The following is an 18,407-nucleotide window of genomic DNA, read 5'->3' as shown; positions in this document are numbered from 1 at the left end:
TATTCATTTCCATGACAGATTCAGAAACATCCTGTCACGACAACAAGGGTCGGTACAGCGGATGGCACAACAAACACCAACAATGGAATGGGAAAAGAGGGAGGAAGGCCCTAATAGAGGGGAATGAAAGATGGGGCACCTCGTAACTCAGCCTGTGCTTCCCTAAAGCCCTATGTGGGTCCTTCTCCCCACCACCGTCATGAACCTGGTCCCTAGCTGTCACCTCACTATACCCTGGCCGGCAAGGACGCTAGCCTCACCACTGCAGATGATACAAACACAGTACATAGTGACAAGCACGAGACAGACGGGGAAAGTACATAAGTAACTTCGCTCCAGGCACCGCTGCCAAGCTCCACACTGCAGAAGACACGGAAACAGCACCCCGAACTCCAGAAGTAGCTGATTCAGCACTGACACCAGAGAGCCGCACACTCCAGGGCTGGTCTACATAGAATAACTATCACCAACAGTCAGCTGATGCATCATGTGACTATTTAAAGGATGGTGGGAGTGGTCACCACCCATATCAGCTGACCTAGCAATTCAGCAGCTTGCAGCTAGGAAAACTGATATTAACCCTTGCTGGCACAATAGCAAAAAAAAAAAAAACGTTTAAATTAAAGCAGAGACAGAGTGGTCACGAATCCAAAAATGGATGCTGACGTATCCAAGCACACGTGAGAAGCCATAAATGTCTGATGAGACAATCCCTTTATTTCCACTGCAGCTCCCATCGGTAGCGGAGACTCTGAATGGTGGGGCTCGGCATATGTTTAAAGGGAATCTGTCACCCCATTTTTGGCCTATAAGCTGTGGCCACCGCTATCAGGGGCTTATCTACAGCATTCTGTAATGCTGTAGGTAAGCCCCCCGATGTAACCTGAAAGATAAGAAAAACAAGTTTGATTATACTCACCCACTGGCCGGACCGCGACGCCCATAGGACCAGACCGCACCCTTGGAGAGTATAGTCTAACTTGTTTTTCTTATCTTTCAGGTTACATGGGGGGGGGGGGCTTATCTACAGCATTACAGAATGCTATAGATAAGCCCGATAGCGGTGGCCGCAGCTTATTGGCCAAAAATGGGGTGACAGATTCTCTTTAATCAAAGCTCCATACAAAACTGCTCCGCGATGAGGCTTACAGTAGGGACAGGGGGTCCCCATTTTGGTAATCAGTGATCAAACCATTCCCAATCTTGCGGTCAGGTGATCAATGGCGTGAATGCACCTTTAAACCGTTAGCTGATTTCTGTACTCAAAAGCCATCATTTGAGGAAACACGGGTACAGAATTTTCGAGTCTCTATTTCCCCAAAAGCTGTATGGCACCAATCATATCCCGTGCTCCAATAAGATAACATTCCGGGGGAACATCATGGTGCCCTTTACAGATCCAATACAGTGAAATACAGTAGGTACAGAGCAATCACCGGGAAGTCTCCCCTTCTATAGCAAAATCCATGGCCACAAGATAGAAAAAACTCAAAAAACAATTTTTTGTTGTAGCAGGATGCTGAAGGTTTTGCCATTTGTATTGCAAAGGGCTAAAGAACAGCGAGCTTCAGTTCACCTCCTAAAATGCCACCGTAAGGTTAAATTAAGCCTATTTTTTGATAAGGACAAAGCCTTTATGTGTCAAAATAACAGCGCCAACTTTTGAAAAATCAGCTTATAATGCCATGTAAATTAGTCAAGACTAGTCCGGCCATTCATTCCCCCAGATTAGTCCTGACTCGGCCCTTGCAAATGGCAGATGCAGGGCTTTGCCTTAATGAAGGACTAGACAAAGTTATGGCGAAAGTTTAGGAGGCAAAGGCGAGCGGACAGGATCCATTTAAGGTTCAGTTCACATTTATACAGTGCAATCCTAATGACGGATACCCCTGTGTGGCAAAAAACTGTATTCAGACATATATGGCAGCATATAAATACACTAAAATGGGCAAGAAAAATTAGTTTTGATTACATTTTGTTGTACTGTGGGTTTTTTTGGGGGGGACATTATTCTCATTGTGAGACGTACTGCAGTATTCTCAATAAGCCTAAAACATCTCTGTGACACTAAAAGTTAGTTTGGAAAAAAAAAATAAACGCATAGAGCTGAAAATGATGTAAAAGTCGAAATTCAGACATGAGCGGATATGAATGGATATGTCTGTAGACAGGAAAGTGTGAACCTAGCCTGAACCGGCTGTGAAAACCCACAGAATAAATGGACATGAAGCAGATTGAGGACACACTCTCAAGTTGGTGCTGAAAATCCGAGCGGATTTTCGGCATTTACGCTATAGCAACATGTGCAATTCTGCAGTGAAAAACCTGTAAAGTCACCCCACAGTGTAAACCGGTCCTAAAGCACGACCTGAATCAGCTGTTTGGGGGCAATCACGTGAGATCACATGCAGGAACTTACAAAAAGTTTCAGCACAGAATAGTAACAAGTCTGAAATCCCCCCCAAAAAAAAATTTAAAAAAAAAAGAGCGAGTTCATAGACTGGGGTTATATCAGATTTCTGATCCCCTTGACTAGACACGTGGAAATATTACTTAGCAGAAGACACAGATGCAAGATCAGAGATCTCTTTTCTGTAGCCGGCGCCATGACGGATGTGTAAATCGTCTGCGCTGTTCAACGATCAGAAGTGTCCTAAAATCTGAGCATAATCTGCGGAGCACAGACGGACTCACCACTCTGGCCGCTCTTTCCTGGGATTCGCATTTTCTACAAAACCATGGCCCGGTCGGCACTTGCACTATGCCGTAACAAGCTGTGGAAGAACACACAAAGTTAGTGGATCGATCACGTTACCAACATAAAGACACCTGCAAAGAGATCCAGCTGTCAATGTCTGCCCGGGGTATGCCAAGTGAAGACCTACCGGCAGCCTAGTGCCCCCTCATACAGCGCTCGGGCGCTTCGCACTGCACTTTCCTGTATATATAAGGCAGGGTCTACTAGAGGGGGGAAAAAAAAGCGAAATCCTTCCTTGTCACTGTGCAAAAAAAAAAGTTTCAAAAAATGTGCATTGCTAGACAAGCTGAGAAGAAACCCCGGCAGCTGTATCCAGAGCTTCCCCCACTATAAAGGGCAAACACAGTGCTTGCTGTGTGCAAGGAAAGGAGGAGTCTGCAGACCTCGCACCTCCCTGTCATTCCTCTCTCCCCAGCACATAGCAAAACAAAGCAGCTGTCTCTGTGCCAGAAGGAGCAGAATCTCTGACTGGTGCAGTCAGGTAATGGAGTGGGGGAGGGAGCCGCCAGCAAAGGAATCCCTAAACCCTTCTTCTGCCACTACCTACAATACACAAGGACAACGGTAATCCGGAATGGCCCCCTCGGCTTCCTGTCCGGCCCTGCTATGTAGGCCTGAAATAAGCACAATACACAGACAAGTTCTCACGTCCGGTGATCATCCGCACTAAAAGGATCCAGTAAGGAGGAAAAATAACAGCTGGCTATTTAATGGATCCGTTTTCCATAGACTTCAAACGTAAGGCTATGTTCACATGTCCAGTAATCATCCGTTACAACGGATCCACCAAAAAAAAAAAAAAGTGTGCAACGAAACTTTTTGTCCATCTGAAAAAAAATATGTACCACATTTCAACTGCATCCTTTTTTGTTTCTTGGTTTTTTTAACTTTAAAGTCTATGGAAAACAGATCCGCTAACGAGCCTTCCGTTTTTCTCCCATTTGACAAGGATCCGTTTTTGCTTACTGGATTGCTGATGGATTCGCTCCAAGGGATGATTACTGGACTTGTGAACTTTAAAATAAATAAATAAATCCAGATGCAAATTTATTTATTTTTAAGCAGGGGGGGGGGGGGGAAGTTAGAATAGAACAACTTTTGCTTTTACGGCTAAAATAACTAATCGCAGCTGAGTCCATTTGTTAAAGCACTGATTACGGCTCTAAGGCAGTGTTCACACGCAGCGCCAATGGTATCTGACCCAACTACTTAACGATCTCCTCTGATTATTCTTTTTCCACCTTAATTTATGCATTTTTGTGCCCATTTGAAGTAGTGTTTTTAATAGCGCAGAATCAACTTTTCTGTACTAAGAAAAACACAAGTGTTTTTCTTTAGGTTTCTATTTGTAACGTGCAAAAAAAGTGTCACCAAAAAGGCACAGTTCAAAGCAGCAGATTATCTGTGAAAATGTATTCCATCATATTCCACAGATCTCGTCTTCACTGTTCCCACTGGGGCTCACAATCTAGATTCCCTATCAGTATGTCTTCGGAATGTGGGAGGAAACCGGAGAACCCAGAGGAAACCCACGGGAACACAGGCAGAACATACAAACTCCTTTCGGATGTTTTCCTTGGTGGGATTTGATCCCAGGACCCCAGCGCTGCAAAGCAACAGTACTAACCACTGAGCCACTATACAGTGCCATCCACTGAGCAACTATACAGTGCTAACCACTGAGCCACTGCGCTGCCCTTCTGAGCAAAGAAATGCCACAGAAGGGAAAAAAAAAAAAAAAAAGTTTTCAAGCTACATGTGAATACAGCCTTACAGTATCAGTTTTTTCATCAAATTCAAATTAATCCAGTTTTGTGACTCATTTAAAATAGATGACTGGACATGTAAAGCTCCAACACACGCCACCGTATGGCAAAGCAGTGGCATACATTGGAAACAGGTCAAAATGCAAAGAAAAAAAAAAAAACTGCCCAGTATACTGTATACTTTTTTTTGCAGTGGAAAAGGCAGTTTGCAGGTACATGCATTTAGGCAAAATAAAAAGAAAAATATAAAATATGTGTTTGCACCAAAGATGTCCTTATCTTTAGGCCAAGTTCACACTAGGCATTTTAGCTTTCTTTTATGCAAATTTTCAGCTGCATTTTACAGTACCAGCAAAGTCTATGAGATTTCAGAAATCTCATGCGCACACATTGTTTTTTTGTCATCAGGATTTTGTGCTTTGCATTGTTTTTTGCACATTGGAGCATGTCACTCACAGCTTTTTCACCCGTTGAATGGAATGGGTGTTGGGAAAAAAACGCGGGCATCGGGTTTTGCTGTGTTTTTTTGGGCCAAAACCTGATTCTTTAGAATGGGACTTTATTTTTCCAACACTAAACTTTATCAGTATGCACAAGAGGCAAATCGAGCGTGCCAGAACTGCAGCAAAAACGCAAGAAAAAAAACACGCTTTTTTTTCTGCAGCTTGTTCCCTGTCCCTGCCAAAAGACACAGTTTTGCTGCAGAAAAAAAAAAAAAAAAAAAACTATGAAAAAACGCCTAGTGTGAACTTACCCTATAAGGCTATGTGCACACGTTGCGGATTAGGCTTAGGAATTTCTGGTGCAGATTCTGTCTCTCCTGGCAGAAAACGCACCTGGGGTTTTTTTGTGCGGTTCCGCAGCGTTTTTTTGTGTGTTTTTGCTGCGGTTTTCTTGCGGATTTGCTGCGGTTTTTACCCCTGCGGTTTTCTATAATGGAGTGGGTCCAAAAACGCTGCAGATTCACAAAAAAGAAGTGACATGCTCCTTCTTTTAAACCGCAGCGTTTCCGCAGCGGATTTTCCGCAACGTGTGCACAGCATTATTTTTTTCTCATTGATTTACATTGTACTGTAAATCAATTGCGGATCTGCAGCGTTTCTGCACCTCAAAAAACATGGCAGATCCGCAGCAAATCCGCAACGTGTGCACATACCCTAAGTGTAACTGCCAGTAGGAAAAAAGTATTGATCGGTGGGCGTGAGGGGCAGAGACCCCCACTGATCACTGAAGCGAAAGGGTTCAACTGAGCGCTGCGGGCACCTTAGAGAAAGGTCGGCCCGATTCTCCTCGAGTAGACGAGTAAATCGAAGGCTTGATGCTCCCCTTTTTTCATCTCCACAAGAGCCGATCACAGCAAAAATCCACCAGAAAAGCCGATCGCGTCAGACTGAGACCACACACTAGACTGTAACCAAGGAAACACACAAGTCAACAGAGGAGCTGTATACACTATACCTTATATGCCTCATGCTGGGTACATTGTAGAGGTGATTACCATGTGGGCTTCTAGGTGATGTAACAACCCTCGTCTCCCAACTAATGGCCGAGCTTCAGCCTGATGACTAGGCACGGACACGTCAGGTGGCAAGCGGCAGGAAAGTGAAGCTCGGAAAGAGCCCAAAATCCTAACACACCTCTCTGGTTTTACGTTAACAATTCTACAGAGGTCAGAAGAGAAGATTCCCCTTTCCTAATACTGAATATATGCATATTTAGTCAGAGGCGAGCATTCATGGAGTCCGGTCATCTTAGAGGACCAGTCCGGGGTGTTTTTATAACTCCTTGCTGCAGTGCTGTATACAAAGCTTGGCGGGGAGCAGCGGAATAGCAGGGCCGGTGCAACAGGTAAGCAATGCTGCTTTTCTTGTTAGTATTGCCAGCCTTCCTCCCAAATAGTTATGAAAAGGGAGAATAGCTCATGAGCTCCCAGGTACTTTTCCCATGTAAGTGGCATTTACGAGTCAATATTATCCTTACCACAAGTATTACTGCTCCGTTATGAACGACTACAATATTACCCCTCTGCCTACAATCAATTAACACCTATGGTCAGATAATGTTCAGGGACTAGGGAAGGGGGAAAGTTAGGTGAGGATTTAGGAGCTGGTCTAATTTTTTTATTTCTCTTGAAGCCGAGCAATAAAAACCTCTAAAGAAATAATCCCAAAACTTTTAATTATCAGCTTCTTGACTCCTGAGATTTCACCAAAGACTCCTCAAAAAAATCAAATGTCCATCCAAACCGGCTTAGCATGCACGATCATACATAAGTGGCTGACGGATACACTTGACACCGCTTATCCATGTTTAATGATTTTGTACAGGATTTTTTTTTTTTGGTGGTAGAGCCCTTTAAATAAGAGACTTAATACACCCAGAATGGAGCGGCCTTGGCTCTAATGTGATCTAGTAAAGGAGGGCAGATCACCTGTTCCACAGGAATGACAAGCAAAAAGTGACACTAACAATCAGGAACAGAAGCCATGGCAGATAAAGCAGAGGGGCTGCCATTCCTCGGGGCCTCATTTATTCAGTAGCCCTGGCCTTTAAAGCCCAGCTCCCTGCATTATAATGCGAGTCATACATATGTATACAGGACAGAGGTTACTATTAACAATCCGGCGGGTGATGACGTCTGCAGGGAATGTTAATGCCCGACTACATGAGCAGCGCCTCATCCTGCCGGCTGCCAGTTCTAAGCCTCCACCAATTTAAAGACGCCGCTGACGGGAGATCAGGGCGACCACGAGTCAAGGAAGCCGACTTCTAGGATGCCATATCAGAGGCAATCACACTTCTCTTCTGAACTGGAACATAAAGAGAAAATGAGGAATCAGCTGGTGCAATATGGACAAAGCCATGCACAATGCAGGCGGGATTCTTTAGGAAGACTGACTTAAATGGAAAGTTACACGTTGGTTGCCCATGCATATTACATTGATGGCGACAGATCTCATCTCTGCTGGACTGGATTTGCTCAGTACAGGGGGGGGGGGGGGGACAGGGACATCTGAATACCAGTGTCACAACTTAATGTGCCGAAATAACACCCCAGCCGGACCCTAAAGAAGAGCTGTCAGTCACACTGCATCAGTCCCACCCGCACTGTCATTTTCGTATGGAACACCAATGCTTTCCAGATTTGCAATGCTCCTGGAAAGCCCCATTACACGTTAGAAAAATCAGAAAAAGTTGCACGATGTGAGACTGGTGGTCCCAATCAGCGGACAGAGGGGCAGCGGGTCTTCCCAAAACTCCTACAAAGCAACGACAGCAATATCCATGTGCATGTGGCCATTAGATGAGCTCATTAATATAGCTAATATATCATGCTAAAGATTGTCCACTTGTAAACTTATAGGAAAAACATGCACCAAATACTTGTACATCTGCCCTAAAAAGAATGGTCTGGGATGTGACAGCGGCCGGGATCAATATAAGTTTGGTGGCCAGACAAGATGACTTAGCTCAGCTGTGCCACCAAGATTAGCAGAATAGCACCCTGGCTAATAAAAGAAAAAAACGGGATCATTTGAAATAATCGTACCCATTATGGATCCTCTTATGTGCAGGGAACACTTTTTAGTGGACAAAGTCAAGATGTGCCCAAAAATAGTCGCTGGACACGTGTTAGTCATTAGTCTAACCATTACAGTAAATGGCTGCCCACTCTCCCCAGTCCCACAAGCTCGCTGCCTTGGGGTAATCCTCGACGCTGATCTCTCCTTCAAACCACATATCCAAGCCCTTTCCACTTCCTGCCGACTTCAACTCAAAAATATTTCACGAATCCGTTCATTCCTCAACTAAGAATCTGCAAAAACCCTAGTCCATGCCCTCATCATCTCTCGCCTTGACTACTGCAACCTCCTGCTCTGTGGCCTCCCCTCGAACACTCTCGCACCCCTCCAATCTATTCTAAACTCTGCTGCCCGACTAATCCACCTGTCCCCCCGCTATTCTCCGGCCTCTCCCCTCTGTCAATCCCTTCACTGGCTCCCCATTGCCCAGAGACTCCAGTACAAAACCCTAACCGTGACGTACAAAGCCATCCACAACCTGTCTCCTCCATACATCTGTGACCTCGTCTCCCGGTACTTACCTACACGCAACCTCCGATCCTCACAAGATCTCCTTCTCTACTCCCCTCTTATCTCCTCTTCCTATAATCGTATACAAGATTTCTCTCGCGCATCCCCCCTACTCTGGAACCCTCTACCACAACACATCAGACTCTCGCCCACCATCGAAACCTTCAAAAAGAACCTGAAACCCACCTCTTCCGACAAGCCTACAATCTGCAGTAACCACTGATCCACCAAACCGCTGCACGACCAGCTCTATCCTCACCTACTGTATTCTCACCCATCCCTTGTAGATTGTGAGCCCTCGCGGGCAGGGTCCTCTCTCCTCCTGTACCAGTTATGACTTGTATTGTTTAAAATTATTGTACTTGTTTTTATTATGTATACCCCTCCTCACATGTAAAGCGCCATGGAATAAATGGCGCTATAACAATAAATAATAATAATAGTCAACAGCCATCTTTCCCTTCGACCTCATACACATGTATGCTTGGTTCAGAAGAGCACGCTGGTGTCCTGAATTGGGAGAGGGGAACAAGCTGCTGCCAAAAATCCCTTGGGGGCAATTTGTCTCCATGGAGAGTCAAAGGATCAGGTGACTAAATTCCAAGAGTTCGATCCTCTCTCTCCCGGTTGGGAGTCATCTATACACACGAGGTGCTTGGCCGGTCATGTTATTAAAATAAAAAAAAATTTAAAAAAATTAAAAATTAGTTTCAAGTAGGTGTGGGGCCTTCTGGTCTCGTTGGATTAAGCCAGACAACATACAAGACTCTGGGCCCGATTCATTATATTATATTATTATTTAAATACCTAAAGTGTGAACATACCCTAAGGCTTAATGGCAACATTTTAACGGAACACGTTTCAAAAATCAAGAGCATTTTGGATTTTGTGCAGAGTTCGTGAACCTGCAGGCATCATTTGGTAGAATTTGGTGCTAAAAACAGTAACAAATGCAATAAGACAAAAAAGTAAAGAGACGTTAAAAAAAAAAAAAAAAAAAAGGGAGGTGAAGACCAGTTAGTTTGTCTCCATAGAGACAATGGAAGAGCAAAATGTTAACCATTAGAACTAGACTATGCCATATAATGGTGGCATTTACTGCGAGGTAGTAAGATGAGAAGCAGGAATGTAGGAATGAATGTACTTATAGGATTGTCAACTAAACCACAAGAAACAACTGTCCAACAAGAAACCTGACCTACGCCATAAAGCATCAAGTGCCAGCATTTACAGCACGGCCACAAAGCAAAACCAACAAAGGACCACCAGCCACCAATGCCATGACCTCTGGAGTGAGGGGCGCTGCTCGGAGCGGCACCAAGTATTTTATAACCAGGTTTCAAAAATGGATTTTCCTACAATAAACATCCATTAGTGAAGAATTATTTCAGCAAGTATTAAGCTTAACACAAAAAAGGCCGAATTAAGGACGTCGTAGTAATAAGCGGACCGACCAGACAGGAGCTGCAATCCACAAATCTAAAATCAATTCTGCAAGTATTTCACACGGATTTCTTGCGGTTTTCACCCCATATATTGGAAAGCCTGCAATTGTCTTACTGTGAGTGCAGCATCTGCACTTCAGGTCAATTTCCTCTGCAGATTTATTACACTGTGTGAACGAGATTTAGTAAATGTCTCAACCGCTTTGCTGCTGCTTTTATACACCGCGGCTTTTCCATTGCAAATCTGAATGCAACAACCGCAGGATATACAGTTATGGCCAAAAGTGTTGGCCCCCTTGAAATTGTTCCAGAAAATGAAGTATTTCTCCCAAAAAATTATTGCAATTACACAAGTTTTGCCATACACGTTTATTTCCTTGGTGTGTATTGAAACAGCACAAAAAAAAAAAAAAAAAGAGAAAAAAGGCAAATTGGACATAATTTCACAAAAAAAAGTAAAAATGGGCCAGACAAATTGTTGGCACCTTTCCAAAATAGTGGGTAAACAACTTTGTATCACACATGTGATGCTCGTTCAAACTCACCTGTGGCAAGTAACGGGTGTGGGCAATAAGAAAATCACACCTGAAACCGGATAAAAGGGGGAGAAGATGACAATGTTTGCATCGTGTATATGTGTGTGCCACACCAAGCATAGACGACAGAAAGAGAAATGCTGAACAATATCAACAAGCTCAAGGTTACAAGTCCATCTCCAGAGATCTTGATGTTTCTTTGTCCATGGTGCGCAGCGTAATCAAGAAATTTACAACCCATGGCACTGTAGCTAATGTCCCTGGATGGCAAATAAAAATTGCTGAACGGCTGCAACGCAAGATTGTCCGGATGGTGAATAAGCAGCCCCAATCATGTTCCAAAGAAATTCAAGCTGTCCTGCAGGCTCAGGGTGCATCAGTGTCAGCGAGAACTATCCGCCCACTTTTGAATGACCCAGGAGACCAGTTTGCCAAAATGTATGCAAGCCAAAATCCTTCTGGGAAAGCATTTTGTGGACAGACGAGACCAAGCTACAGCTTTTTGGTAAAGCACATCATTCTACTGTTAAGTGAAAACAGAATGATGCTTACAAAGAACACAATTTCCTGGGCTGTGGAATCAGAGTTGGTGTTAGCATAAAATGGTCAGACTCCTAAAATATATGCTGTAACGAATTGGGTACAGTAGTTCAATGCAGGATGTGCCGTCAACGTTTTCATAAGACTTTGGGAAAGTTATGAAATGTCCTATAAATATTCTATTCCTGATCTAAGGATCTCAGCTTTTTAGGTGAGATGAACCTGTGCTGCACTTTATGTACATGCTCAGTAGTGAGGTAGGGCTGGGGAGTCAGAGTCAGGGAATTGTGTAGTCGGAGGGATGGCTTACCGACTCCACAGCCCTAGTGCCTTCAAATATGGTGGAGGTTCAAAGATGTTTTGGGGTTGTTTTGCTGCATCTGGCACTTGGTGCGTTCACTATGTGCAAGGCATCATGAAATCTGAAGATTACCAATGTATTTTGGGTCACAATAAAGTGCCCGATGTCAGTAAGCTGGGTTTGTGTCCTAGACCATAAGTCTTGCAGCAGGGCAATGACCCCAAACATACTTCAAGAAGCCCCCAGAAATGGATGGAAACGAAGCGCTGTAGAGCTCTAAAGTGCCACACAATGGGTCCGGATCTAATTCCCACTGAACACCTGTAGGGAGATCTTAAAATTGCTGTTGGGAGAAGGTGCCTTCAAATATGAGAGATCTGGAGCAGTTTGCAAAAGAAGATTGGTCAAAAATTCCAGTTGAGAGATGCAAGAAGCTTGTTGATGGTTATAGGAAGCGACTGATTGCGGCTATTTGTTCCAAAAGGGCGTGCAACCAAATATTAAGCTGAAAACAATAGAGGGAAAATAATGGGGAAAAAATGTCCGCTCACCATCTGTTGCAGCACCTTGCTGGATGAAGTAACATTGCCCGCAGCCGTCTCAGTCTTGGACGTCAGCAAGACATAAATATACAAAAGAGGAATGAATAGATAAAGAAAAGAAAAACGCTTTTGTATATTTACGTATGATATATGTGTTTATTTTCTTCCAACTTTGTGTTACATTTTTGTGGCACTTTATTGAGATAATTTTTTTGTTGTCGTCATTGGCTCACACTGTGCAGCACCAACTTGTGACCTATATTGGAAACCTGTCCAGTCCAGGGTGTTCCATGCCATGATTAAGGCTCTTAGCTGAAACGCGTTGGTTGTTCATCCCAGGTTGTGGTGACCAGGAGCCATGTATTTTTAATGTACGACTGCACCAAATAATTTTTTAAATTTTTTTACAAAAAGATAACTTTGCTTTCATCGCTGGATGTTTCTTCCCCCATCCTTTTCTAAATATTAAGTTGAGGGTGCCAAGAATTTTGTCAGACCCATTTTGGGAGTTTTCTGTGAAATTATGTCCAATTTGCCTTTTCCCTCAGTTTGTGTTGTTCCAATACACACAAAGGAAATAAACATGTGTATAAAAAAACATGTGTAACTGCAATAACTTTCTGGAACAATTTAAAGGGTGCCAACACTTTCGTCCATGACTGTATGTAGCATGTAGACCTGTGCAGAGGGGTGCTGGCACTTTGGGAAAAATGCCAGCTAGTGACTGGCAACAGGACGATTGGGCATGACAGATAAGCCACCACCTAAGGGGTTTAGTCAATAGATGATAACTTTAAATATGACATCCATCGAGACTGAAAAATCCGCCTGCTTTTTTTTCCACAGCCAAACCAGCTGAGAATCCACATGTTATCATGCAGATTTGCTGTGCCTCTGCAGAAGATTTCACTGCTGATCTTAGGGTACTGTCACACATTGAAATTTTCATCGCTGCGACGGCACGATTCGTGACGTCGCAGCGTCGTATAATCATCGCTCCAGCGTCGTAGACTGCGGTCACACGTTGCAATCACGGCGCTGGAGCGATGCCGAAGTCCCCGGGTAACCAGGGTAAACATCGGGTAACTAAGCGCAGGGCCGCGCTTAGTAACCCGATGTTTACCCTGGTTACCAGCGTAAAAGTAAAAAAACAAACCGTACATACTCACCCGTCGGTGTCCTTCAGGTCCCTTGCTGGCTGCTTCCTGCTCTGAGTGCAGCCGTACAGTGAGAGCAGAGCGCAGCACCGCTGTGATCTGCTCTCACTTTCCGGCCGGCACTCAGAGCAGGAAGCAGACGGCAAGGGACCTGAAGGACACCGACGGGTGAGTATGTACGGTTTGTTTTTTTACGTTTACGCTTGTAACCAGGGTAAACATCGGGTTACTAAGCGCGGCCCTGCGCTTAGTTACCCGATGTTTACCCTGGTTACAAGCGAAGACATCGCTGGATCGTTGTGTGTGTCAGCGGGTGATCAAGCGACGAAAGAAAGTTCCAAACGATGTGCTACGACGTACGATTCTCAGCAGGATCCCTGATCGCTGCTGCGTGTCAGACACTACGATATCGTAACGATATCGCTAGAACGTCACGAATCGTAACGTCGTAGCGATGGAAATTTCAATGTGTGACGGTACCCTAACTTTGAGTGAAAGAGATAAAATCCACAAAAAGTCTGCAACAGAAACTGAGCACAAGTCAGCTCTGCAGCATCTGGATGAGATTTGTGCAGATCTCGGCCACATGTCTGGTAAGGTCATCTGATGCGGACTTCTCGTGACCAGATCAGCGGGATTTCCATCACATCTGGACATATCCTAATTCCATTGTCTGCCACCGTACAGCCCTCACCTTGTGCCCGATCATCCTTTTCAGCTAGAATGGCTAGCACCACCTACAAACTAAAGTTTGCCTCGCTGTATAGCGGGCTCTCTTCTCAAAATGCCACTGCTAAGAGAAACCAGTCAGGTCGATTGTATAACTGAAGCTAGTGGGGTGTCTGAATGGGTCATAGAACAATAATAAAAATGATACCTGTCTTGTAACAATCCGATGTGCCAACGCTGAGAAATCAAGCATTGAAGTCACATGTAAATTAGTCTAAAAGTGCATTGGGGCGCGTTGATGTACCCTGAGTGGATTGACACGCCCCCAGTGCACACCCAGGCTAATTTGCCTGTGGCTTATAAGCTACATTTCTCGGCGTTGGCACATCGGATTGCTACAAGACAGGTATCATTTTCATTGTTGTATACAGGCTTACCACTAGCTTCGGAAGTAAAATCGGCCTGACAGGTTCCCTTTAACAACCACCGATAATCGTTGGATCTAGGATACTAAAATGATCGGTTCTGACTGATAGCCGAGAAATGTTTGATCCGTTTGTTTCTATTAGTGACTACTGCACCAATAACAAAAAGCAGGGAACTAAAATGTATGATGTCCAGTAGAGGAAACTGTGAAGTTTTAAGACTTAGATACAAAATATTCTTTATTTTCTTCTATTAATTACAAATCCAGACATGAAGTCGAGGTCTGATCAGGGGAAGGTGTCACTAGCGATGGCCCGGTGTAAGGTCTTGCCTCCAACCCTCTCGTCTCACAGGAAGATCATCACTGCTGCCCGTCGTTCTCTGCCCATGAGGAGCGATGTGTCTGCGATTTGTGTGTGATCGATACTGTTCCCAGCTACTGGTGTCTATATAACATGGGCACAGGCACAGGCAGACGTGACAACCTGACTTTGCCACCAATGCCAGTTCTCTGGCTTCGTTACAAGTCACTAAATTCTATCAAGTCCCAGATCACTTTAATCTATGCCCACATTTGTGCCAAGCTAGGAAGCGGAAAGGTGTGCCACTATTAGGAAAGTGATTGGCATTCATGCATGACTGGCACTGCTAGGGATGTACCTGGCATTAGTGTCGGGCAAGTGCTGCTGGGATGGCACCGATACCGAGGTGGATGGTACTGCTGGGCATGTGTATGTTGGTGAGCAAATGGCACTAGTGGTGCTACACGTGTGTGGACGGCACTGGAAGGGTTGTGACCGGCAGTGATGGCACTTTGCTGGGTTGGTAAGGGGTGGCATTAGTGTGTGACTGGTAGCAGCAATGGATTTACATGGGTGAGAGCTCATGCCCACATGTGGTTAGTAGCAGTATCAAGTAGGCACAATGCTGGCATGCACCAGTGAGGGGCTGGCAGTGCTGGTATCCACTACGGAGTGCTGGCTCAGTTGCTAAACTCAAGGCACCGGGTATCTTCCTTCCACAAAAATTATTATTATTGACACCAGTGTACACAGGAAAATTTGCAACGTTTCAGCAGCGTAGGGCCTTTGTCAAGCCAAGAAAAAAGTGCATGCAACCAAGAGAAATGATGATAATATTCATGTGTGTACACTGGAGTCAATAAAAATAATCTGTGTGGAAGGAAGATACCCGATGCCTTGGATTATTGGAGTACATGCCAGTTTTACAACTTAGTGGAGGAGCTGTACCAAGTCTGCATGAGACACGGAGCGGTGCATGGAATACACCTTGTGTTAATGTAGGCTCAGATGGTGAAGTCAGGGCTGTCAAAGTCCAGTCAGGAGCTGTTGGTATGCACTAGTGAGTGACGGCGACGTTGGTAAGGTCAGGGCTGACACAGTTGGCAAGGTCCAGTCGGGCACTGCTGGTTAGATAAGGGCTGGCACTGCTCGTATGCACTAATGAGACCTGGCAATGTTGGCAAGGTGAAGGCTTCTTGTGTGGCACTGTTGGGTGAGGTCTGGACTGGCACTGCTGGTATGCACTAGTCAGATGGTAAAATCAGGGCTGGCACTGTTTGTATGCAGTGATGTGTGGTTGGAACGGATAGTAAAATGAGGTCTGCAATGACGACAAGTAGTAATGTGGCGGACACTGTAGGTAAGGTCAAGGCTGACACCATTGGTCTGCAGTGGTGTTGCTGGCACTGTTGGTGAGGTCAGGGCTGGCACTGCTATTATGCACTAGTGAGTTTTGGCTCAGTTGGTAAGACAGGGACTGGCATCTAGCACTACTGGCAAGTACTAGTGAGTGCTCCAACACTTGGTAAGGTCAAAGCTGGCACTGATAGTATGCAATAGTGTGTGGTTGGCACTGTTGGTGAGGTCAAGGCTAACACTGCGAGTATGCACTAATGAGTGATGACATTGTTGATATGCAGTGATGTGTGGCAGACACTGCTGTTATGCTTCAGTGAGGGTTGACATTTAATATTGAGTAGCATGTGGGGCCGGCACGGTTAGTAAGATCAGGGTTGGCACTGTAGGTAGCGTCAGGGCTGGGACTGTCAATATACATTAGTGAGGGTTGACAGTGAATATTGAGCAGCGTGTGGGGCTGGCACTGTAGGTATGCAGTGGTGTGGGAATGGCACTGCTAGTAGCGTCAGAGCAGGGACTGTCAATATACATTAGTGAGGGTTGACTGTTAGTGTGCAGTAGTGTGTAGCTGGCACTACTGGCAGGGTCCGGACTGGCACTGTAGGTATCCAGTGTTGTGGGGCTGGCACTGCTGGCAGGGTCAGGACTGGCACGGTTGGTATGCAGTAGTGTGTGTCTGTCACTGCTGGCAGGTTTGGGACTGGAACTGTTGATATGCAGTGGTGTGGGGCTGGAACTGCTGGCGGGTTGGGACTGGCACTGTAGGTATGCATTGGTGTATGTCTGTCACTGATGGCACGGTCTGGACTGGCACTGTAAGTATTCAGTGGTGTGGGACTAGCACTGCTAGCGGGGTCGGGACTGGTACTGTTGGCACGCAGTGGTGTGAGGCTGGCACTGTAGGTATGCAGTGATGTGGGACTAGCAAAGCTGGCGGGGTCAGGACTGGCACTGTAGGTATTCAGTGGTGTGGGGCTGGCACTGCTGGCGGGTTGGGACTAGCACTGCTGGTATGCAGTAGTGTGTGTCACTGTTGGCTGGGTCGGGACTGGCACTGTTGATATGCAGTGGTGTGGGGCTGGCACTGCTGGCGGGGTCAGGACTGGCACTGTTGGTATGCAGTGGTGTGGGGCTGGCACTGCTGGCGGGGTCAGGACTGGCACTGTTGGTATGCAGTGGTGTGGGGCTGGCACTGCTGGCGGGGTCAGGACTGGCACTGTTGGTATGCAGTGGTGTGGGGCTGGCACTGCTGGCGGGGTCAGGACTGGCACTGTTGGTATGCAGTGGTGTGGGGCTGGCACTGCTGGCGGAGTCGGGACTGGCACTGTTGGTATGCAGTGGTGTGGGGCTGGCACTGTTGGTATGCAGTGGTGTGGGGCTGGCACTGTTGGTATGCAGTGGTGTGGGGCTGGCACTGTTGGTATGCAGCGGTGTGGGGCTGGCACTGCTGGCGGGGGCAGGACTGGCACTGTTGGTATGCAGTGGTGTGGGGCTGGCACTGCTGGCGGGGGCAGGACTGGCACTGTTGGTATGCAGCGGTGTGGGGCTGGCACTGCTGGCGGGGGCAGTTCTGGCACTGTAGGTATGCAGTGGTGTGGGGCTGGCAGGTTAGTGTGCAGTACTGGCGTGGTTGGCACTGGTGTGTGGATGACACTGGTGGTAAGGTCAGGGGTGACATTACTAACATGTAGGGGGGTCAGGGCTGGGAAGGCCGGGGCTGGCACTGTGCGCACCTGGCAGGGCAGCCCTTCCCCTCCTGGCAGCCCTTCCCCTCCTGGCAGCCCTTCCCCTCCTGGCAGCCCCCCGCTCACGGTTACCTTGATGCACCGCCACATTGCAGCCGTGCCCGTCGCAGTACACCAGCGGGTTTTCGGCCCAGCCCCTCTCGTCCGAGCACACGCAGCAGCCTCCGATCATCTCCTTCATACTAGTCGTCAGCTCTTCCTCCTCGGCTGTCACGGGCAGGTCTCCGGGCACCATCTACAGGACACCGAACACAACAAGCACCGGTTACTCCTCTACGCTGCCGAGGCTCGGCCCCCCGCGCCGGCCGCCGCCTGCCACCCGCATTACTTGCTCTGGAGCCGCCTCATGTCGCCGGGGCTGCCCGGACTGGCAGAGGGGGCCGGATCACGACGAGGAAAGCTGAGCACTGCGCATGCGCTGTGATGACACACATGTCAACTACTGCAGCAGCGCCTCTAGGGGATGCACTGTGTCACTGCGGCCCAGAGGTGATTAGGGGGAAGTCCGGGGACTGCGCTGCGAACAGCGACGTGATCATTCCCTGTCCCTCCTCCTCTCTGTATATCTGTACAGGTGCGTCTGAAAGACTCCGCAGAGCGTGTGAGCGGAACCACCACACATAGGAGGAGGGCAACGTGCCGTTACCAGTAGCAACCAATCAGGTTCTACTAAGGCATGTGGCAAAGTGAAAGCTGCAATGTGATTGGTTGCTATAGGCTGCAAGGGGATAGTTATATAACAATTGAAAAAAACTGATGGCAATAGC

At 46.5% G+C, this 18,407-nt stretch overlaps 1 protein-coding gene across 7 annotated transcripts in view; it reads right to left on the bottom strand.

The window, feature by feature from the left end:
* Positions 1 to 18,407, bottom strand: part of MLLT10 (MLLT10 histone lysine methyltransferase DOT1L cofactor) — a 238,186-nt gene that overhangs the window by 142,874 nt on the left and 76,905 nt on the right. For 3 of the 7 annotated variants that reach the window (XR_013216782.1, XR_013216783.1, XM_077268345.1), the window contains exons 1-3: positions 17,969 to 18,266; positions 17,713 to 17,875; positions 2,695 to 2,774 (exon numbers count right to left, since the gene is read on the bottom strand). Coding sequence is in view for 5 of the 7 variants with exons in the window: in XM_077268345.1 (XP_077124460.1) it covers positions 2,695 to 2,774; positions 17,713 to 17,875 (243 nt within the window). In the remaining 2 variants the exon portion in view is untranslated. Of the gene's footprint in view, positions 1 to 2,694; positions 2,775 to 17,712; positions 17,876 to 17,968; positions 18,267 to 18,407 lie in introns of those variants that run through there. The other 4 variants (XM_077268350.1, XM_077268344.1, XM_077268348.1 and 1 more) reach the window with 2 other exon arrangements.

Source organism: Ranitomeya variabilis, chromosome 6, assembly GCF_051348905.1.
Source record: "Ranitomeya variabilis isolate aRanVar5 chromosome 6, aRanVar5.hap1, whole genome shotgun sequence".
In the NCBI taxonomy this organism is placed as follows: Eukaryota; Metazoa; Chordata; class Amphibia; order Anura; family Dendrobatidae; genus Ranitomeya; species Ranitomeya variabilis.
Note: the sequence above shows the minus strand (reverse complement) of the source record. Positions and strands in the feature narration are given on the sequence as shown.